This window comes from Paramisgurnus dabryanus, chromosome 2 (genome assembly GCF_030506205.2).
Source record: "Paramisgurnus dabryanus chromosome 2, PD_genome_1.1, whole genome shotgun sequence".
Lineage (NCBI taxonomy): Eukaryota > Metazoa > Chordata > Actinopteri > Cypriniformes > Cobitidae > Paramisgurnus > Paramisgurnus dabryanus.
Window position 1 is genome coordinate 4,434,700 of NC_133338.1, and position 25,203 is coordinate 4,459,902.

General features: G+C 36.4%; 1 protein-coding gene across 2 annotated transcripts in view; it reads right to left on the reverse strand.

Moving 5' to 3' along the window:
- ntrk3b (neurotrophic tyrosine kinase, receptor, type 3b) overlaps positions 1 to 25,203 on the reverse strand; it is a 176,945-nt gene that overhangs the window by 37,286 nt on the left and 114,456 nt on the right. For both annotated transcript variants that reach the window (XM_065294216.2, XM_065294217.2), the window contains exon 12: positions 686 to 874. In XM_065294216.2, coding sequence (XP_065150288.1) covers positions 686 to 874 — 189 coding nt within the window. The remainder of the gene's footprint in view (positions 1 to 685; positions 875 to 25,203) is intronic.

Consider the following 25,203-nt stretch of genomic DNA (forward strand, 5'->3'; position numbering starts at 1 on the left):
AAACAAGCAAAAAAATCTGCCAATGGGGTAAGCAAAAAAATAGTGAACATTTTTCTTAAACACTAAATTCAAGAAAAATTCAAGAAAAATTTGCTTATCCCATTGGCTGATTTTTTGCTTGTTTTTTTGCTTGTTTTATGGACAAAATCACTTAAATTTTATATTTTTGGTCTAAAAACTAGACTTGTTTTCTTGGGTCGTTTTGCTCATGAAGAAAAAGCATCTTAATTTTGGAATTTTCAGATATTTTTACTGAAAACAAAACAAAAATACTAAGAATTTTTTTTTCTTGAAAATCATTTTTTTGCAGTGTTAGAATACATGAAATAAAACTAAAGATTTTCCTTTATACAATGTACTTTTTATATTAAATCAACATATTATTTTTTTAACAAATTAAGATTTCAATTTCTTTTCAATTTCAATTTTAACTTATTTTTATAAGTTATGTCAACTTATCACAAATCAAAACTTAAATTAGTAGGTTGAACGACTTGCAAAATCCACTTGTTTTAACTTTATTCTGCATAAAATGTTGTAATTTTAAGGATTCGCTTGTTTGGTTTTATCATACGTGACTTTGCATACAATACTTCAGAGATTTATGTCAATATGATCTTACCGATTAGTATATCTGAGAACAAGCAGGCGCATGAATTGAATCACAGCAAAGATAAATACTCACAGGTGGTGGGCTTGTTACAGTTATGTCCGTGTCGGAAATACTGCGGGTTCTCAATGACGGGAATCCGACTCATGCCGATGATGACAGCGTCGGGTCCCGCGTCCATAGAGCAGGGCGTTATGATACCGTGATTGACGTGATGAAGGGGGCTTGCGGAGTCTTCCTCCCCACTGATAACTGCGACAGGGCCTGAAGAGCAAATACACAGATGATCAGTGTTCAACCAGTGTCTCTATCAAATATCCGAATGCTTGTTTTCCAGAAAACGCAAGCGTCCGAATCAAAGTCAGATTGTTATTTTTTAACTATTTTGGTTAAAAATAAACAAAAGTTTATTATTATTATTACTACTAAGCTATTGAGAGAATATATAAAGAATTAATGTTTAAAACTGATTTTTCAACAAATATAAGTACGTAAAGTAACCTGCAGTTTATGTTTTAAACAGAGATGGCGATAGAGAGGCAAACGTTACGAAACATTATGGGGTGGTTTCGTGGACAGTGATTATCCTAGTCCCAGACTAAAATGCATGTTTGAGCTGCCTTAATTTAAAGGGACACAAGGCAGCATTTTTATGTTAATAAATCATCTTCGTAAGTCGGTATATGGTTAAATGACTCATTACATGACGAATGAAGACTCTCTCGCCCGCCCCTACCGTCTGTAGGAAGAATACCCCACTTGCAAGTTCGCTGTATCCGACCCGGTGTCCTTCAGTCTCGTATAGTCTTAGATATAGAACGCATTTACTCCCAGACACTAGGGGGAGCTAGTAGAGAAATAATACTCAGACTTGCCTTGTGTGCCTTTAAAAATATCTTGTACTGACATACTGTATATTAGCATAAATTAATGGCAGTGTTTTCTCAAGTTGCATACCAATACACATACTACTAACATTTCCTAACATAACCAAGGCCTTGTCCTGGATTAATCTAATCCCGTTCCGGGGAAACAACCCATATATGTTAGACACTAGCTTATTAGGAGCACAAAATGGTCATCAGCTCATTGGACGGAAAAACGTATTGAGTGAATTCACAACATTACATTGCCAAAATGTAATTAAAGCACTTACAAGTTTTTCTATTTATTCATTCTGAAACAGAAAACGTTCTGAATTAATTTCAAATTCGCCACCCAAGGGAGAGAAACTGGGGAATTGGGAAGTGCCAGTACGCAGTTTTCCAACAAGCCCACATCAAACATGGCTTCTTCTTGTTTGTTTACAACCACACACATGACAGCGATTGAAACATGATCAGCCAAGCGAGTCATGAACAGAAAGGCATGAACGCATTAGGCTGAAATGTATTGACGACAAAACAAATACTAAGCAACAAAGTCAATTCGTAATTAAATTGAATTATTATTACAGGACATAAGCAAAATGACCTTGTTGCAATGCATTCTGGGATTGTCAGAGGATACATGCAGTTGTATTTCGTAAAATGAAGGTGACTTTTACAACATCTTCCACATCAGGAGCAAACCTAAATGCTTCCTACATACATAAACCCAGCCTTGATCGCACGTAATTCATACAAAGTGAATCATAGAAAAAAATAGATATCATAAAAAAACAATAACGAAATCTTACCTCTAACCCCAATGTAATGGGGCAAAAGCAAATCATACAATATTGTGGTTGTACGAATTAATACAAATTGGCCACCTAATAAAATACGTACGAAATACGCCATGAGATAGCATTGACAAACCTACTAGGTTTTGTAACAGTGCTCACATACGTCATCCTGTGAACTTTAACAGGTTAGCATCAGAAACATTGTTTTTCAGCTCTCACCGGGTCTTGCGTCAACAACAGTTGATTTCAGACTCAACAGACACCTGACGAAACCTGTAAGTGACATTTTTTTCCACACCTCAAGTGTCTGAGACTTCTGGAGTCTTGCCCAGACCTGCTACTGTAGGTGAAACCTCAGCTTGAGCAAACCAAGGTGTAAGGTGTGTGAAGTCTTGCCATAAGAGCGACGAGCCAGCGGGACACAAATAACGGAATGAAAGTGACCTGCACACTCGCACAACTACTGTATAAACTAGATTTAATGAAGAAAATGTGAGTGAGGTGGGTTGCTGACATGTGGATTTGATGTGCGATGAAACAGGGTTGGATGTTTTATCAATGCTATGAGTATGCTATGAAGTTTATCCCTTTTCTTAACATTTAAAAGACAATATTCATATTTTTTAAATATGCACTTAACTATGTATGGCAAATACATTTTATAAATACAAAAACTCTGGTTCCTTTCATATATTGTGTTTTGCTGATTAGTGCAATATTGCATTAATAATGTTTTATGTGACATTCACTTACATTACATTTAAGGTCAGGCTCTTATCCAACCTAACTAAAAATGCATTAAAGGTGTCAGTTTTTAATTTCGTTCATGCATTCTCTAGGAATCAAACCGGCATTGTTACCGCCTTGCGCTACTATTACCCTTTATATTGCGCAAATTGAAACAGCAAATTAAAAACATGCCAATGGAAACATGGCAATTTCTCACAAACTACCATATATCGCAAAAATGTTTTTATTCATGACGTGAGGTGGTTTTTCAGGAAATACGAAAAAGGAATATATAACAAAACTGCAAAGGAAACGCAGCAAAAAATTACTTTCTTACTTAGTATTTTTGTCTTGTTTTCAGTCCAAATAACAAAAAATTCTTAAATCAAGATAATAAAAATTAAAAATAAGTCTATTTTTAGAGAAAAAAAATTAAGTGAATTTGTGTTTTAAACAATAAAAATCTGACAATTTGGTAAGAACATTTTTCTTGAATTTTTCTTGAATTTAGTGTTTAAGAAAACAGTAAGATTATTTCAAGATTTTTTTCTTACACCATTGGCAGATTTTTTTGAAAATGAACAGTGAACAGTTTTTCACATTTATGATCGCATTGTAATCATTTGACTTTTACCTGACGTGCGTAAAGGTCACATTATCATTCGTTTCACTCTTTCCCCGCCATTGACGAGTTATTTCATCAATTAAGAGATAAAATTTGCATAAAAAATGTGTTTCTGATTAATTTTTATGTTAATTTGCAATACTCCGATTATCCACTAGATTATCCACTTACCCAATTTATGAAAAAATTGAAGCCAAAACATTATTTACTAATTTTAAACTCTGTGTATGTATTGATAATCATTCTGAATCTGATCTCTAACAAATTCCTTCACAAAATGCAAAAAAAAAAAAAAATTTTAAATACCCATATTTAAGAGTTTATAAGCAGAGAATGAAACGTCTTATTTTGTCTTATTTTCAGTAAAAATATCTAAAAATTCTTAAATTAAGATGTTTTTTCTTGATGAGCAAAATGACCCAAGAAAATAAGTCTAGTTTTTAGACCAAAAATATCAAATTTTAGTGATTTTGTGCATAAAACAAGCAAAAAAATCTGCCAAGGGGGTAACACTAAATTCAAGAAAAATTTGCTTACCCCATTGGCAGATTTTTTTGCTTGTTTTATGCACAAAATCACTTACATTTGATATTTTTGGTGTAAAAACTAGACTTATTTTCTTGGGTCATTTTGCTCATCAAGAAAAAGCATCTTGATTTAAGAATTTTTAGATATTTTTACTGAAAATAAGACAAAAATACTAAAAACTTTTTTCTTAAAAATAATTTTTTGCAGTGTAGATTTTTTTGCCCGTTTAAAAAAAAGTTGCCAGCCAGTGCCAACATTTTTTTATGATTTACACAAAAGTTTAATACGTTCCATAAAATGTTCATTCTTAAATAATATTAACATACAATATATCAAAATGTAAGATCAGTCCCTATGCTTAAAAAACATTATATTCTACCTTTAGTTGGTGTATCTTTCTTTAAAAAATACCAAATTTTAAGCAAAAAGCTGAGATAATTGCATTTTTGTGAAGGACTTTTGTTAGAGATCAGATTCAGAGCGATGATCAAAACATCCACAGAGTTTTTACTGTTTTTGGATCAGTGGATGCTTTAGTGTTTTATAAGTGGGGTAAGAGTGCCACCTAGTGAATAATAGCAGAAATATGGATTGCGTAAAAACTCTTCATTGGCAAGGTAGCGTTTTTTCTTTTAATTGCCGACAATACAACTTATAAATTCAGAATTTCTCTCTCTGAAGCAACACAGACTTTTCGTAGAATAAACACACTCAATGAACAGAACTGCATTACTTTCTGTTTGACATTTAGGGCTCTAGTGAGAAACGTTGCTTCTTTGCACAAAGTAAATCTGAGAGTTGAATATTAAACATTCCAGAGTAACGCTTATGTGTTTCAAGTCAAATCTCACTCTGATGGATGCAGACCACCAATATTTATAGTCCCTCGCAAAGTAGGGTGAAAAAAGAAAATTTACGACGTCTCCATTGGACAGATCATTCATATTGTTTACGATTGTATATACAGCTTTGGGGAAAAGTGGGAGCATGGTTTATTCCACAGGAATGCTAAATCTACCAAATGCTTGTGTGTGCATGCTTTGTCTTTGAAATCTGTATTGAAACGCATGTTGAGGTCACATTTGACTCCAAAATAAAAAATGTCCACCTGTCGGTTTCCACATTTATTAATTGTTTGCCTTCCTATGGACTCCATCTTCCATCATCCTCCACGCTACCTCACCTGTTTCATGCCTACAGTACAATCACCTGCCAGCGGTCAAATGGGGGTTATTGAACCCCATTACATATAAAGTAGATTCTCTTACAAGAACACAAAAACAACACTTTGTTGCAAATGTGAATACACAAGAAACCAGGACTGTATTGGGCACATGACTAACATGACAAGAGAAAACTACTGAAGATGTGTAATGTTGTATTGCCGCATGTACATTAGGAACGCTAAGCAAGCAGAATTGTATTCGCTGCTGTATTTTCCTTTTGTCTCAGCCCTAGCTCACACCAGCACACACACGTGATCTTCCGGACTAAAAAGCAATGATCAAATGAAGCGCCGTTTCATCGGTCAGACTCCAGACGTTTAAACCCGTGGAGGTGTGATCAGAATTGATAATGTTGCATCATCCCGGGCAGCTGGCGGTGGGCCACGAACGCACGGGGTCCATTAAATATTTACCTTTTATTTCACGCTCGCAGTGAGCGCAAAGAAACATGTGATCGCTCAGATACTGACAGTAAGACCTCCATCGATCAGGCTTTACAGCTTCACTGATCCAACAGAGCAAAGCAAAACTCCTTTCACCGAGACTCATTGAAAACCCACAGCAGTGGGCCGGATGCAGGACAATAGATTTGGATTATTCAAAGCCTGAGCTGTAGATGAAGCTGAACTCCCTTGTTTGGGGGATACAGGCTTCATAGAGAGTAAATGATGCAAACATATTGATTTTTAAACTCTGCAAATATTCACACAAAGTAAAACTACTTCAGGTTTTATAGACATTTGGTGTGAATTTGGTTTTGTGTGAGTGTGCTTATTATGATTATTTTGTCTAGTTCTCTCAAATATAATTGCATCTCTATCAGCAGCAGGTATAAAGTTTATATAAAAACTTTTCATTAAAGCTTTGTTGGGTTTATCTCGCATGATAATCAGTTATTCTTGCACTGTAAAAAATAAAAAGTTGGATCAACTTAATAAAATACTTCAATTGGTAACACCTAAAAAAAGAAGTTTGTTTAATTTACATGTTTCACTCATTCCCTGCCAGCTTTTTTTTAAGTTGCCCACAAGCATTTTTTGTGATTTTTTTCAGAATTTTTTTCTTCTATAAATATATAAACATACAAATATATTAAATGAAAGAACAAACAAAACAAGAAAAGAAAAGAAAACATTTATCCTATCTTAATTTGTTCTCTTTTTATCAACTTTTAAATATGTGTAGGTTTCTTAAAAAATATTTTGAGCAAAAAGCTGAAATAACGGCATTTTTGTAAATTAATTTTAAATAGCGGAAAAAATAGCGGAATGATAGATTACCATAAAAACTCGTAGGGTAAGGGTCATTGGCAGGGAAATGTTTTCTCTTAATTGACGAGATAACTGATCAATGGTGGTGAAAGAGTTAAGTGTTACCAATTAAAGTAATTTTTAAGTTGACGCAACTTTTTACTTCTCACAGTGTGTAGCTTAGTTGGTAGAGCACTGAAAATATTAGGGATTTGATCCCACGAAGCACACATGGTGATAAAATAGTATATTTTAAAGTGCATCTATTTCATTAATATAAACATTATTTTGTGTATTTGGTATAATACAATGTGTTTTTGTGGTTTACGGTTAAAGAACACATTATTTTACACATACCGTAAACTTTTGTAGCTCCAGATTTCACTCTATTCCTGAAGTGCACGGATTTTAAAAAGCTCTTTGTCCCTGATTGGCCAGCTCATCTGTACGTTGTGATTGGCCTGAATACCTCTGACGTCAGCAGGAAATGTGACGCTTCCTACCATGTTTGAAAGATTCGCTACAATGCTAACAGGAGTTAACTTATAGGCTGTAAATCCGAAGCGAGAGGAATTTTGATAATGTCGGTCTTGTCTACATCACCAATCCCAGGAAGTAAACTGTTGCCTACAATCCGTGTGTTTGTTGTAGTCCAAAAAAGAGATTTACGTCGGAGATGATAACTGACGTCATCGTTTACTTTGGAGTTTGTACCTTTTGCATATTGTTAACATGTACGTATATACTTACACACCAAAGGAAAATAAAAACGTGATTTGGAAAATAGGTGCTCTTTAAAAGTGCTGTAAGTTGCTTATCTAAATTGTCTGCCAAATGCATAAATTTAAAAGGAAATTTTGCAAAGAAAAATAGTTGGTAAGGGACTATGTAAAAAGTTCACATACTACATATAAACACATTTTAATTTGTAGCAACACTTAAACGTCATTTCATGATGGCATGTTTTTTATACCAGCTAGAGGGCACTTAACTTGAATACAGAACTATCGGTTGCAATAAACAGCTTGTTTATTAGTTCATATTATATAGTTTATTGGTTAATATAAGTAATTTAGGGCTGAAACGATTCATCGAGTTACTCGATTTACTCGATTCAAAAAATTCCTCGAGGCAAAAATTCTGCCTCGAAGCCTCGTTAAATTCCTATGACGCGCACTACACGCGCCGAGATCTGATTCACACGGACCGTTGTTCAATGTTTAGGAAGCACATCATAGCGCGTGGTACATTTTGAATTTAGTTGGCGCGATGGCGGAGCGAATATGTCCATAAACGGCAGAGAGAGAATGTCTAAAGTTTGGGATCATTACATTCTTATCTTTACATTCAGCATCTGAACCGAAAACATCCACTGCTGTTTCACCAAGCGTCGATGAAACAAGGTAACGTAGCTTCCGTTGATTTTAATCCCATACTGTATTTGTAGCGATGTCGTTATGCGGTTTGACTAGATATGATGTTTTGCTTTGATGTTTTTAAGTAGTAAACGTATTCACGTTCAATTGCAGGACAGTATAGATTAAAAAAGAACCCCTTCACACACACGCATGCACTACAGGTGTGTGTACCAAAAAACGGCACCACAGTGCAATCATTTATGGGCAACTTGTAATCTGACATATTCTGTTCAATAATAATAATCTCTGTCTTATTGGAGTTTAGCATAAGGAAGTTATTCTCTCTCTCACGCGAGTCAGACCGATCGCGCAATGCATCACATATGCTTAAACTTTTATGTAGCCACGCAACAATAATTTCAGCATGCATTCACTGTATACAGCGGGACGTGATGTTGTGATTTTTCGAACGGATTCTTAACCTAAAATGCACCGCAATGCAAGTGATGCAAACCAAATGCAGCGTTCTATTGAAAAGTAATGTATGTATTTCTGCAGTACCAAAATGCAATGAAGCAACTGAACGTCTGACTGGGGTGTCACTCTTCCTCACGCACAGAACGCGTGCACACACACAAACACAAGTGCACGTGCGCGCATACACACAGGTTGTTACCATAGCAAATAGGCTCATCCCAGAAATGATATATTATATGTCAAAAGCCTAATGGTAAATGCTGCAGGTGTAGAAATGTACATAAACCAGATATTTACTTTGATGTCAGGGCTAGATTACAGCATGAAACCAGTTGTGCATATTAATAAATTAAAGTGTTTAATTGTTGGCACTGGCACTTATAAACACTAAATGGGTAAAAAATTGAAATAAATAGGCTTATTTCTTGCAGCCAAATACCTCTGTTTTTTTAGAAATAAAAGCCAAATGCTTGAACATTTTACAGCCAAGTCATTTTCGTTATGCATTATTTGTTTTGGTTGTTTAAAAACACACACAAAAAATTATCCGATTACTCGATTAATCGATCGATTCAGTGCTAGATTAATCGATTACAAAAAGAATCGATAGCTGCAGCCCTAAAGTAATTTGAATTTCTGCTTATGCTAGTATCTTATTCTGAACCCAACCATGCCTTAAGGTAACAGCTCATATTGATGTTTTAATATTGATCTCACTTTTAGGAGTTGCATTAACTAGAGTGTGTGTTTTATTGTTGACATTGTAAACATTTAATAGAATCTCAGAATTGCTATCGGGCAATTAAACCAAGGCTTTTTAGATTTAGCCAATCACTTGCCCGAGTCATTCAGTTAGTCAAAGCCATAAAGGCTAGTCAATAAAAGATGCCAAGTGGACCAATACATATCTAGCACAAAGGTTTGATGCTTAGTAGATTAGAAAACCTCATGACAGAAAATGCCTTTGCACTTTAAACATGCATGAATGTAAAGTAGACATTAAGATTTTCAATGAACTTGACTGTTGACTGCCACTCACATAATAAAACTAGAAGATGCATTTATCTTTCCTTACTTTAGTGTAATTATTAACTTTTAAAATGCATGTCACATTTAATCATCATAACACAACTGTATTACAGTCAATATACAATTTAAAGGTAATAGTATCAATCTATTATTTATTGGTTATCAGTAGGGGAGAGCAGAGGCGAAAGTGCCATTTTTAAATAAAAAAAGTCATATAAAAAATATGTTTTAGGCAGTAATATATTTTTGCTCTGGTCAGTAACTTACAAGTGTGGTCTATCAATACCAGGTGTAATTTTGAAAAATGTAAACGAGTTCAGTATAATTTCACATCGAACAAAAGTAGCGCATTGGTACCATTTGGACCCTGATGGCTCAGATAAAAGTAACACACAGGTGAGTTAAAAGTAACACAACAAAACAAGATAGATGTTTGTGTTACACTTGTTTTAAGTAAATATACATGACTAGGACCTCGTTTATATGTTACTGCAAACATAAAAAATAATTAAATGACATTTGCATTTTAAATTTCAGTGTCATCAAAATGTTTCAAAAGCAACCCGATAAACTTGAACTATTGAGAATAAAAAAAATTTAACAGTATGAACACTATGAAAATTAAATTAAATCAAATAAGAATAATTTGTAATTTGTTTTAAAACAAAAGTAAAAAGTATTACTTTCGTCCCGACAGGAACTCCTGAGATTTAAGCCCGATTTAATTTTATTTTGAAAAACTTTGAAAAGAGAGGTCAAACTTTAGGATGTGTTACAGTGCTAAATAACATGTAGATTGATCAGTACTGTAACACATGAAACCAGAACACAACGCGTTATAAAATAAAAATGAATGCTTTAGGAATTTGTGACCAGTCACATAATGGACAAAAGTTGGATCTGGCGCATTTTGAGTTATTCACAGATTCTGAAAGTGCAGTTTCTAAGCTTTCCAACGATGTGTAACACAAGGACATCTGATTAGATTTGGAGAAGTTGTGGCCATTTGAATGTAACACATTCAAGAAACAGAAAGCCGAGAAAATAAAGACAGAAAGTTAACTTTTCTCCTGCCGTATGAGACAATAGGGCTCATTTACATCTCATTTAGCTAAGCCATACCCCCTGTAAATCCGTTTTGAGATACAGATGTTCTAGAATCATATGTAGTATTTTATGACAGAAGTCTGGATGACAACATGCAAAAATAAACTGGACTTTTTTCCTTTGTGTTGATCACAAGTCGAATCCAGTCTGTTTCAGATATGTGAATCATCCAATGACCATTTTTGTCCACTAATGTGTATAATCCGTGAAATATAGATATATAGTCTATTGTTTACATCAGATTTTGCATGAAGGTCTGGTAATACATTATAATATACAATCTAAGGACTATTTACATCGTAACATTGTATATCAGATTACACTCCGGTAATTTACGTTCCGTTAAACACATGAACCCGCCTTCAAAGTTTGTATTTAAAATAGGGAGGTAGTATAATAGATAATCCAAACAGCGCCATCGAAAACGTGACGTCCTTTAGAGATGTTACCAATCGCTTGCTCATTCCTCCATCCGCCAATGACATGGAAAATATTGATTGACAAAACATGTAGCCAATTGTATAACGAATTCAACGATCTCTGTGTGACTTTTTTGTGTGTGTTTGACTTCATGCTGCGCTGCAAGAACTGACAGAGAGATGACGTCAAAGTACGCTGTACATACGATGCAGATGACTGTTATCTGTTCCGCCCCAGCTTCTTTTTTTTTCTTTTTTTTGTGCCCGAGCTTCATTTAAAGTCTGGGGAGACGCACGCTGTAAGTTTGAAAAAAAAAACTTAGCAAACATGTCTGAGGAACAGGTCAGCCGCGTAACTACAGTCACGTGACTTCACACAGTTCACAACAGAACCGAAAGAGAAGACAATGCTGAATAAAGTCGTAATTCTTGTTATTTTTGGACCAAACTGTATTTTCGATGCTTCAACACATTCTAACTGACCCACTAAGTATCACATGGACTACTTTGATGATGTTTTTATTACCTTTCTGGACATGGAAACCGTACATAGATTTTCAATGGAGGAGACACAAAGCTCTCGGACTAAATCTAACGTTAAAACATCTTAAACTGTGTTCCGAAGATGAACGGAGGTCTTCCGAGTTTAGCATTAATGACATTATTTTCATTTTTGGGTGAACTATCCCTATTAAGTAGTCACGCTGTTTCCTTTGGGGGCGGGGGCAAATACACAAGCCGCTTATAAAGTATGTTAATATACACACAGACAATGAAGCCCCCAGCTGCACGCTAGAATCCCCTGGAAAAACATGCCGATTTCAACCGTAAAATGTACGTTTTTAAATATACAAAAACTGCTATATCATACGTGGAGAGGCTTCTTCGTGATCTCAACTAACAGATTCTGCAATAAAACGAAAATCATAAATAAAAAAAAAACGTTCTTTCTCATTATCTCGAAAGTTGTGCTGCCGACTTGTGTCACTGGTTTCCGTGACGGGTCACATTTACTTATCACCGTCAAAATAATTTTTCTGGACCTCCTCTAAGAAACGATGACAAAAAAACGCGATATGTGTCCACTCTGACAAGGGTTGCGTTCTAAAGATGCTGTCATAGTTTGGAATACAAATGTAGTCAGGGCTTTGAGAAAATCACTTTGTTAAAATTCGTCCCGCGTTACTTATGCCTCGGTTCTTCCATATCAGGGCCATACTAGTTCATACAAGTTATACATTTGATACAAACATGTCTTGTTCTGTATTTCTCTGATATTCCCGCCTCTAAGTGACATATCACAGCAAACCAAACTCTTATTGATTACTTCATATGTCAGTCAGCCAGACATCAATCTGTCTAAGTAGGATCTTCTTAGGCACTTTAAATTGCAAAAAGCACCAGACCTTCAGCCGCAGGTCTGGTTTCACGAGACTTTTTGAATAATGGCCAATTCGGTTTAATAGCACAGACATCACCCCCTTCATTATGTCTATGAGGCATGAAGAAAAGGAAATCACATCAATAACCACAACCAATTAAAGTTTCCCAAAGCTCGCCAGACCAAAGTACACGTGTGGGTTCAATCACAATTCTGAAGACTCTAGAAATACATTTACAAACAGCGAGGTAAACAGAGCACCAAGGTGCGCGCCGGCTAATCTTGCGGTACAGCTAATCACAGAGGTGAGCCGCTGTCACCCAAAATCTGGGTTAGCATAATGGGCTCGATCAGTCACAGCGCTGAAGGCAAAAATGTAATTATTGTCTGTTTTTACTCCAGCCGTGCTGCAGATGGTTATGTAACACGGATCAAATCAGCATTTCTTCAGCTCTCCAGTTATAATTCTAGACAGAAATTCGTGGGAATCACAAGAGGTTCTTCAAAACCGAAACGACACGAACATACACACAGAGAGGGGCCACTGGAGTATTCGTACAGCGTCACGTTCCACCTGTGTAAATGTCACGCTGCTGCACAGGAAACAAACAAGCTCAAATCAGGATTAAAAAGAAAGTGTCATTTCATTTGATTTATTAATTCAAAGCTGGGTAAAAATCAAAGCATTTGTTTGTTTTGTAAAGCTAACTGCTGGATTGCTCTGTCTCAAAAGCAAAAATGAGGGATATTTGGGTAAATGTTGCTATGAACTGCTTAACTGGCAGATCAGATGCCATTTTAAGGAGTCATATTAAAAATTGTAGTATTTTTACGGAGGTTAATAAGTAATTTTCACATCTTAACTCATTCACCGCCATTGACGAGTTATCTCATCAATTATGAGTTAATATTTAACTAATAAATATGCCTTTCTGGACGAATTTCAAAGTGAAAGTGTAATACCGCTTTTATCCACTAGATGCAAACCGAATTTATCAAAAACGGAAGTTAAAAAGATTTAATGATTTATTTTAACTGCCTTTATGTTTGATAGTCATTCTGAGTCTGATCTCTAACATAAATTCCTTTACAAAAACGCAATTTTTTAAGCTTTTTGCTCAAAATGTTGTATTTTTGAAGAGAAATATCCATATTTCAGTGGTTAAATTAAGTGGAAAAAGTAAATATATAATGAAACGTTTTTTCCCCATTTTGTTTGTTTGTTTATTGTTTGTTTGAAAGCAGAAGGTGTGTTCTTTATTTGGATATAATTTGTTTGTTTATATATTTATAGAAGATAATTTTTCCTGCAAGGAATTTTGTGAAACTTTTTTTAAAATCACAAAAATGCAGGTGGGCAACTTTTCTCAAAAAGGCAGGCGGTGAATGAGTTAACAAAGAAAAAGATGAAAATGTGCTGCTTTTGTGGGGATAAAATTCAGAATAAGCGAGCTTAGGTTAAATTTGTGAACGTCAAAATGTTTCTTTGTTTATGAACAAAATTCACTAGAAACTCTACCGGCTGCTAAACTGCAGAGACTATTTAGGGTCTTTTTTGACCCTGTCCTGCTCTAAAAAACAACCCCTTAGGTTGTTAACTTATTATGACCTATAGTTACATTGTAAATTCAGCTCAAAATAGTGACAGCATTTTGTGTGCCAAAAAAATATGCTGTAATGTTGTGAACTTTTAACATGGTCCCTTACTTACCATTTTGTAATATTCAATTTGCAAAATTTACTCTAAAACATTTGGCACATGCTTTAATATAAAGGGACTTACAGTGCATTTTAGGTATACATTTTATTGCCAAACCAAATAATTTACTGTTATTTCTTTGAGAGACTTCCCCGAGATATCTCGTCAATTAACAGAAAACGCTTCCCTGGCAATTGCCGCTTTTCTGACAAGTTTTTATGGCAATCTATATTTCCGCTACTATCCACTAGGTGGCGATCTTACCCAAAACCGTAAAAACACTGTGTATGTTTTATTCATGGTTCTGAATCCGATCTCTAACAAAAGTCCTTTACAAAAATGCAATTGTTTCTGCTTTTTGTTTAAAGGGACACCAGGCCAGTCTGCGTAATATTTCTCTAGCTCCCCCTAGTGTCTGAAAGTAAATGCTTTCAAACACACTGTCGTGAAAACAAAATGTTGTCCCTCCCCCCTCGGAACCAAGTTTATCAGCTTATTTCCAATCCAGTTATGTCTATCTATGTTAGGTAAGTAATATTTCCTTTCCAACTGATTTTTTATTTTTATTGTGTTGTCATGCATAATAGTATTTTTGCCATGAACGACCGATATGAAGGAGGCAAACTACTGCTTTCGTGTTTTGTTTTTTTATTGGGAGAGTGGGCATGAGAATAATAGAATTATAAATAAATAAATATATATAGACAAGCAAAGGGAAAACGTAATTCATCCAGATGAACTTATAGACCTTACTAATATAACTTTGGACAAATATTATCCTTCTACATCTATCTATCCGTCTATCTATCCATTTATCTATCCGTCTATCCATCCATCTAAATATACACGTGCCATTCTTCCCGGATGCGTCCTGGCCAGGATTTCGGAGCGTCTTCCGAAAGTTGTATTTGTTGACAGCATACGCCATTCAGTTAAAAACATAAGACATGCAATCGTAGTTTCATTCTTAAATTTAAATGTAACTGTTGCTTTTCTGTAATAATAATAATATTAATCCTCTATGACGTATGCGGTCGACAATATGACTTCCGGAAGACGCACCTGAAATCCTGACCAGGACGCGTCCAGGAAGAATGGGACGTATGGTCACCCTAATATATATAGAAGCTCTTTTTCTTTTCTTGGAATCTTCCGTCTAAGGTTTTTGATGCTTCTTCCTCGACTCTGCCATTTGCAACAATCGCTAGCCGTGTTTCGCTCGCCTGCCTCTGTGTTGTTTGCCGTAAAGTGATCCTGCTTCTCGCGATATCTGAGACTTTGCGAGACTGAAGGACACCGGGTCGGATACAGCGAACTTGCAAGTGGGGTATTCTTTTTACAGACGGTAGGAGCGGGCGAGAGAGTCTTCATTCGTCCGGTAATGAGTCATTTAACCATATACCGACTTACGAAGAGGATTAATTAACATAAAAATGCTGCCTGGTGTCCCTTTAAAATTTGGCATTTTTGAAGAAACCTATTTGAGAGGATATAAAAAGAGATAGGATAAAAAAAAAATTATTTTGTTTTTACAGCAGAGGGTTTGTTCTTTCATTTGATATATTACATGTTTATATATATTTACAGAAAAACATTTTCTGGAGGGCTTAAACTTTTGTAAAAATCACAAAAAAAGCTTGTGCTGCACTGCAAAAAATTATTTTCAAGCAGGGGCGGCGTTTGCGTATGGCAGGGTATGGCAGTTGCCATACCCTAGCATTCAGACAAAACACCAGAAATTAACAGGCTATAATGAAGCTCATTAAAAATAATGTTACATATTTTCAGTAGAACATATCTGAACATTCATACATCACTAATATGGATAATTTACGCGTGTGCTCGACTTCATGCTATAATACAGTAACCGACATGTGGATGACATCAACGTGCCGCGAGAGCGGTCTGAAAGCAAACTCTTCCGATGATTTCTCTCCTCACCCTCGCGGTACTTTGATGTCATCAACCTGTCGTTCTTGCAGCGCAGCTTGAATTGTGCAGGAGGTTTCATGATGACCGCTGTTGTTATAATCTTTATTTTCGCAAGTAAACTCCTTTTTTTGTTTTAACACTCAAACAGACTTACGGTTCACACTCGCGCAATGCATATTGCATACATTATTTCAGAAGAAAAATTATTTGTTCTCTGTGGATAAATAAACATGTTCTCTTACACTGGGAAATTGTAGCGCAGTCGAAGTGAATTGTATTAATTATTTGCGCGCGTTTTTGAATATGGCGACTTGTGGAATAAAAACTGCACGACGACAAAAGGTAAGACTTGTTTTTGCATTTAGCCCTGTTTTACTAAGGTTTTGTTTAGTGTTTTAGTCTTAGTTGGTTAGCTGGCTGGGTTATCTACGTGTGGTCTGCTCTATCACATCATTAAAAGTCTTTATTGTGTTTTTATAACTGTTTATTTGCGGCTTTCATGACAAGATTTGTGAAGGGATGATGTTACAGTTTGTTTTGATATTATCTTGTTTTAGTTTATCTGTTGCTGGAGTTGCACTTAGTTAAGAATGACAACATTTGAAAAGCATTTTAAATAACCATGATTTCTATTTTTGTTTTTCATTTGTATTGCTTCCGTATTGTTGTCAGTAAGTGTAAATCCGTGCAATCATAGTATGATTTTATACAGGTTGGTGGAGTATGTACACATATCATGGATATGATGTGGTTTCATAGATTCGTTATTTGAATGGCCTTCTTGTACGAAGAATTTTTGCCATACCCTAGGTTTTCGTGAAACGCCGCCACTGTTTTCAAGAAAAGAAAATCTTAGTGTTTTTGTCTTGTTTTCAGTAAAAATATCAAAAAATTATTAAATTAAGATGCTTTTTCTTGATGAGCAAAACAACCCAAGAAAATTTGTCTAGTTTTTAGACCAAAAATATCAAATTTATGCGATTTTGTGCATAAAACAAGCAAAAAAATCTGCCAATGGGGTAAGCAAAAAAATCTGCATATTTTTCTTAAACACTAAATTCAAGAAAATTTCAAGAAAAATTTGCTTACCCCATTGACAGATTTTTTTGCTTGATTTATGCACATTTTTTTGGGGGGGGGTCTAAAAACTAGTCTTTTTTCTTGGGTCGTTTTGCTCATTAAGAAAAAGCATCTTAATTTAAGAATTTTTTGAAATTTTCACTGAAAAAAGACAAAAATACTAAAAAAATATTTTATTGAAAATCATTTTTTGCAGTGTCTGGCAAAAAAAAAACTGGCGCCTGATGGCTGGTTAAAATGTGTTTTAAATCTTTTACATTCTGAAGTGATCTAGACATTGTTTTTGTCAAGGTTTTTTGCACTGAAGCTGTTCAATATCTAAAGTTTACTTTAACAAAATTCAACTAAGATGTCAAACTGCCTTTTTTGTTATTTCATGTGAAATAAGTGCCTGTAATGTTTTCATGGTTGTGACATTAACAAATGTGCAGATTTCAATAAGTCAACAAAAGATCTTTTTGTACTTATGAGAGAGAATTGAGTTATGAAAGACGCTTTTCAATTTTCTCTTTCTAAAATAATATTTGAGTTTTCATAACACGACCCCTATAGGGACAAGAACTTTATGTGAAGCACTACTTGTACATATGCACTTCTAATGGCACTTATGCAATACAGTTACGGTACTTAATGGAAACCATCGGGTGCATTTAAATAATATCTACATTTAACAAAAGTTCACGCTGTGTGTTTTGTTAATTCCTGCTCTTTCAGATGTTGCAGAAATGTTCAACGATACGTCTGCGTAACACTGAGCGCTGCCGGAGGTTTATCACCATTTAAAAGAAGGCAAACGGCTCTTGTTAGGATTTTCAATTAGGTACTTTTCAGCTTCTGTTGTTTTGTGTTAGCTTTTTTAAAGTTTGTATTTTTGTTATGCATGAGCCAAGACAAGTATCTACATCAAATATCTATTATGCTTAGGATGTACCCATCTGTGATGGCTTTATTAGTCGAGTTGAGGTCTGTGATTTGCTTTTTAAAGCACTTAATGTGGCTGCCAAACACTTAGCAGCACAGCTTTGGTTCATCAAGTTCCTGTGATATAACACGAATCATTCAAATTTTCTTTGAGTGACTGCCAGACACTTCGAGTGGATAATTAGGCTGTCACATAAAGAAAAGACCAAAAGGTAAAAGAAATCTATAATGTAATATAATAAAGTCTATAAAATTGGAATAATTCTTTTATATAATAAATTACACAGTAATAAAGCCAGTATATGAAATTTAAGAAAAGATCAAAACACCTGCATTCATTACACACATACACTGTAAAAAGTTCAAAGTACTCAAAACTTTTGTTGAAACTATAATAAAACGCAATGTGAAGTTAAAAGAACTTGGTTTTGCAAGGCAATTCAACCTACTATTTTAAGTTTTGACCTTTGAATAGTTGGCATAACTTATAAAAATAAGTTGACATTTTTTAACTAAATTTTTTACACTTCAAAAAATTACTTGTTTTTCTCTTGCTTTCAGTAGAAATATCAAAAAATTCTTAAATCAAGATGTATTTTCTTGATGAGCAAAATGACAAGAACAAGTCTAGTTTTTGGACAAAAAATATACAATTTAAGTAAATGTATACTTAACATAAACTGTTACATCCTGTGTCATGATGGGCGTTTCGTCCTTTTGTTTTCCTTGTTGTGACTATTTGTGTTTGCAGAGCTCATGATTGGACGCCGGTGCTGTCAATCATTATTAAGACGTTTGCCATCCGGCCTACCAGGAGTCATCATGCCCCATAAGAATGCGGAAGGGGAAAGGGACAGGAGGGCGCGTCACTTCCTGCTTGACGGCTCTCGTTTGTCACGCTGCTCATCGTTCGTTTCTTATCACTTGCGTTTTGTGTCTTAGTATATTTTAAGTTCCTGAACTGATACCGCAACCCATCCTCTATTCGTTGCATTTGTTTGTTGAAACGGAATTGATTATTGTAGCAAACTGCTATTTTCACACTCTCTCCCTCTGAGGTGTGATTATTGTGTTTAATCCTTTATCTCACGGTGTCGAGACGAGGCTAGTATGTCACGTGATGTACATAAATGCAACATGTAGGATGACTTTGTTTAGAGACATCAGGTAAGGAGCGGTTAAGCTTTATTTTGTATGTTTGTTTTGTTAGTGAGTGTAGCTAGCTGGCGTTTACGCTGAAGATTTATTTTCTTGTTTTATTTTCTTTAGATTAGTGTTGATTAGGTAGGAGATAGTAGGTCTTTTGTTTTATTTATTTCTTTGCTTTAAAGCTCCGCTCACGTCTCACATTGTTGAGTTTTTTTTTTCTCACATTGCATTGTATTTGAGTGTGATTTATTATATGGTTTCATTATTGTAAAAAAAAGATGAAACAAACTACTGAACAGTATCACAGAAAACTACATTCTTCACTAAAGTTTTCTTAAAAGCAGTTTTTTGTCTGTTTCATTCATTACTCCACACACGCCAAAATCAATGCATGTTCCAATTTATTCATGTCTGTGTGTTCGCTACCAAAATCCCTAGACAATAACAGCCGTAAAAGAGGTAGTCGTAACATAATTGGGAGCTCGTCCTAACACTTTATTGAGATTGATTAAAGTGTGTGTGTGTAGTTCTGGATTTAAACTTTTGTGATGAGCAGCGTTGACTTTGATGGGTAGACTATCTGGTCTGTTTTTGTGAGGCATGCTATTGCTAACTGTGGTATTAAGCTTACTCATGGCGTTTGATTTGCAAAGCTTTTTGGAGAATCCCTCGTTAGAGGTGATTAATAAGTGTAGAAAAGATGACCTATTTTTAATAGCTACCCACTTCAAGATCCCTATAACCAAGCAATCCTTAAAAAAACAAGTTAAAAAGGAGTTAATAGACCTACTTTGTGAATTGGGATATTTTAAACTGCCTGATGTAGACAATAAGACGGATCCTTCTGGCGAAGGGCACAAAGTGAGGGAAACTGGTAAAGGGGAGGTAGAGACGACCACGGCGGAAACGGAGGTTGATTTCGGGGTTGTTTTGCCACCTTTTGAACCTTTTTCTCCAGGTACGCCCAGTCCAAGAGGGGAAGTTCAAACAAAAGTGCGAATAGCACGACTCCGGATGGAGACTGAGGAAAGAGCAGAAGCCCGTAAAGCCGAGTTGGAGGTACGTCTTGAAATCCGCAGGCTCGAAATTCAAGCCGACAAAGAGGTTAAACTGCGACAGTTGGAGATTGAGGCAGCTAAGGTTACTCCAGTCCCAGCTGTTCAGCTGAACTCCTCGTCGGTAAGTGGTAATTTGGCCAATTCGGGTTCCGCTACATTTGACGTAGGTAAACATATTGCTTTGGTACCAAATTTTAGAGAAACTGAAGTGGATAGTTATTTTAATGCTTTTGAAAGAATCGCAATTTCTTTAAGTTGGCCTAAAGATGTATGGTCATTATTATTGCAATGCAAATTAGTTGGGAAGGCTTTAGAAGTGTATTCTACCTTATCTTTGGAAGAGAGTTTGAAATATGACACAGTTAAACAGGCCATACTGAGATCATATGAGCTAGTTCCGGAAGCCTATAGACAGCAGTTTCGCAACCGTAAGAAAAGCTCTACTCAAACTTATATGGAATTTGCACGAGATAAGACTGTCCTTTTTGATAAATGGTGCACCTCTAGTAAAGCTGATGACTTGGTCTCCCTTAAAGAACTTGTGTTGCTAGAGGATTTTAAGCAATGTCTGCCAGAGAAGATGGTCTTGTATTTAAATGAACAAAAAGTAACGACACTGTCCCAAGCTGCTGTGCTAGCAGATGAGTTTGTACTTACCCATAAAAATGTTTTTCAGTCAATAGGTGCCGAAAAGAGTTTTGTACCAAGATTTTCAGCAAATATTCAGCAGTCCAAACAGAATGGTGAGAAGCCTAAGGAGACTCGTGAGTGCTTTTATTGCCATAAGAAAGGTCATGTGTTGGCTGACTGTTTAATTTTGAAACGTAAACAGAACGCACCAAAAAGAGAGGTGGCGTTTGTTAATTCTGTTTGCCCTAGTGTAATGTCTGAACAGAAAGATGAATTACCAGATCCCAGTTATTTGCCTTTCTTGTTTAAAGGTTTTGTCTCATTAACAGGCAATAAGGAGGACCAAGTGGAAGTGCAGGTATTGCGTGACACAGGAGCTGCACAGTCTTTCATAAGTGCCGAGGTCTTACCGTTTTCAGACCTATCTTCTGTGGGGTCCAGTAGGTTAGTACAGAGTTTTAGTATGGAGGTTATGAAGGTGCCCATTCATCGCATTCATTTTCAGTCTGATTTAGTTGCAGATTTTGTGGAGGTAGGGGTACGCCCTGTATTACCTGTGAAAGGGGTGGCTTTCATTTTAGGTAATGATTTAGCGGGTGGGAAGATAATACCTTCACTAGAAGTTGTGGATACTCCGTTAACTCAACTTAGGACAGATGAGTTATTTCAAAAATACCCTAGTACATTTCCTGCATGCGCTGTGACACGTGCCCAAGCCAAGAAAGGGAATGACATATCTATAACTGACTCTTTCTTATGTACAGATGGTGAATTGAAAGAAGTTGCAGTGACTGAGTATGATGACCCTAAGGAAACAAAGGAATTGGTAGTGAGTGATCCATTGTTGTCAATAATAACCAGAGAAAAGCTCATCGAAGCCCAAACCAATGATCCTTCGTTATCAAAGTGTTTCAAATTGACTGAGAACGATGAACTGGGTAATGTTTCGTTCCTTATCAAGGATGGTTTACTTATGCGCAGATGGCGTAAGCATGATTCTGTAGAGAAGGAGTGGAACATGATTTATCAGGTGGTAGTTCCCACTATTTTCCGTCAGCAGGTTTTATCACTAGCACATGATCATGCTTTAGCAGGGCATTTGGGGATAACTAAAACCTACAATCGTATCCTTCAACATTTTTTTTGGCATGGACTTAAGCGTGATGTGATACGACACTGCAAAACTTGTCATGTCTGTCAGTATGTAGGTAAACCTAACCAGGTGATTCCTCCAGCTCCTTTGATTCCAATTCCCGTATTGGGGGAGCCTTTTGAACATGTTGTAGTGGATTGTGTAGGGCCGTTGCCGAAATCCAAGTCTGGTAACCAGTTTTTGCTCACGATAATGTGTGCCGCTACGAGATTTCCAGAGGCTATCCCACTGCGTAAAATTACAGCTAAAGTAGTTGTGAAGGCCTTAATTAAGTTTTTCACTACGTTTGGTTTACCAAAGGTCGTACAGACAGACCAAGGAACCAATTTTCTATCAAAACTGTGCTCACAAGTTTTTAAGACCCTGAATATTACCCATCGTATATCCAGTGCTTACCATCCCGAGAGTCAGGGAATGTTGGAAAGGTTTCACCAAACTTTGAAAGCCATGTTAAGAAAGTACTGTTTTGAGTCAGGAAATGAGTGGGATGATGGGGTACCACTGCTTTTATTTTCAATTCGAGAAACAGTGCAGGAATCTCTCAAATTCAGTCCATCCGAGTTGGTCTTCGGACACACAGTGAGGGGTCCTTTGAAAGTGCTGAAAGAGAGAATCTTAGGCATTGAGACTGGGGAGAAAACCAATGTGCTAGAGTATGCAAGTAAGTTTCGTGAAAGGCTACACGAATCCTGTACTTTGGCTAGAGAAGCTTTGTCTAAAGTTCAAGGGAAAATGAAGGCACGTTATGATAAAAGCACTGTAATTAGATCTTTTGCGGTCGGTGACCAGGTCTTGGTCTTACTCCCAATTCCTGGATCTGCCTTGTCCGCACGATTTACAGGGCCATACAAGATACTAGAGAAGAAGAGTGATACAGATTATGTGGTGCACACGCCTGACAGGAAGCGGCAGAAAAGGCTGTGCCACATTAACATGTTGAAATCTTACTATACTAGAGAAGCAACAGAATCTCTTAGTACAGAGAATAAAAAAGATTCTATCTCACCAGTAGGGGTTGTGCGTAAATTGAGTCCATCTGAGCTGGAGAGTACTGAGCTGGATGAGTTATGGGATTCTGATACATCATTGTTAACTGCCAAGTTGTCGAATTCCGAGACTCTTTCAAATTTGTCAAATATCTTAAGTCATCTGGAGGTTGATCAAAAGCAAGAGATGGTTGAGCTGTTTAACAGGTTTCCTTCTATCACAGGTGATGTTCCTACATTAACCAATGTACTGCAGCATGATATAATAGTCGGTAATGCTCAGCCTGTTAAGCAACATCCATATAGAGTAAATGCTATTAAGAGAGATATGATGAGGCAGGAGACTCAATACTTGTTGGAAAAGGGGTTGGCCAAGCCAAGTATTAGTCCTTGGAGTTCCCCATGTCTATTAGTACAAAAATCAGACGATTCCATGCGTTTCTGTACCGATTATCGCCGTGTTAATGCAGTTACGATACCTGATTGTTTTCCCATGCCAAGGATGGAAGATTGTGTCGACAGCGTGGGTTCCGCCAAATTTGTGAGTAAACTTGATCTACTTAAAGGGTACTGGCAAGTTCCTTTGACCACTAGGGCATCAGAGATTTCAGCTTTTGTGACCCCAGATTGTTTTTTACAATATAACGTTATGGCATTTGGTTTGAGAAACGCCGCTGCTACTTTTCAAAGATTGGTCAATATTGTTCTTGCTAATGTTCCCAACTGCAATGCTTATCTTGACGATCTTATTGTGTATTCGCAGAGTTGGTCCGAACATGTATCTTTATTGGAGACTGTCTTTCAACGACTGGAAAGGGCATGTCTGACATTGAACCTTTCCAAATGTGAGATTGGTAAAGCAACTGTGACCTATTTAGGTAAACAAGTTGGACAGGGAGAAGTACGCCCGTTACTAGCAAAAATTACTGCTATTAGTGAATTCCCTGTGCCAAAGACCAGACGTGAATTACGCAGGTTTTTAGGCATGGCCGGATATTATCGGTGCTTTTGCCGGAACTTTTCCTCTGTGGCCGTTCCTCTAACAGCTCTTCTTAGCCCTTCTAACTCCTTTTCTTGGACACTGGAATGTCAGATAGCTTTCGACAACATTAAAGCTCTATTGTGTAGTGAACCGGTGTTGTCTGCCCCAAATTTTGACACACCTTTCAAGTTGGAGGTTGATGCTAGTGAGGCAGGAGCCGGTGCAGTACTTTTACAGGAAGATAGTGATGGAATTGACCACCCAGTGTGCTACTTCTCTAAAAAGTTTAGCAAATGCCAACGTAACTATTCAACAATAGAGAAAGAGGCTTTGGCTTTGTTGTTAGCCCTCCAACATTTTGAGGTGTATGTTGGATCTTCTATCCTTCCTGTGGTTGTCTTTACTGACCATAACCCACTAACTTTTATTTCACGTATGTGTAACCAGAATCAGAGGTTGATGAGATGGTCCCTCATTTTTCAGAACTACAACCTTGAAATAAAGTATAAAAGAGGTGTGGATAATATTGTGGCAGACGCTTTGTCTCGAGCGTAAAGATTGGAATGTTTACTTTTATTTTTTTTTCAAAAAAAAAAAAAAAACATGTATTTTTTTTTTTTTCTTTAAGGGTGAGGGTGTTACATCCTGTGTCATGATGGGCGTTTCGTCCTTCTGTTTTCCTTGTTGTGACTATTTGTGTTTGCAGAGCTCATGATTGGACGCCGGTGCTGTCAATCATTATTAAGACGTTTGCCATCCGGCCTACCAGGAGTCATCATGCCCCATAAGAATGCGGAAGGGGAAAGGGACAGGAGGGCGCGTCACTTCCTGCTTGACGGCTCTCGTTTGTCACGCTGCTCATCGTTCGTTTCTTATCACTTGCGTTTTGTGTCTTAGTATATTTTAAGTTCCTGAACTGATACCGCAACCCATCCTCTATTCGTTGCATTTGTTTGTTGAAACGGAATTGATTATTGTAGCAAACTGCTATTTTCACACTCTCTCCCTCTGAGGTGTGATTATTGTGTTTAATCCTTTATCTCACGGTGTCGAGACGAGGCTAGTATGTCACGTGATGTACATAAATGCAACATGTAGGATGACTTTGTTTAGAGACATCAGGTAAGGAGCGGTTAAGCTTTATTTTGTATGTTTGTTTTGTTAGTGAGTGTAGCTAGCTGGCGTTTACGCTGAAGATTTATTTTCTT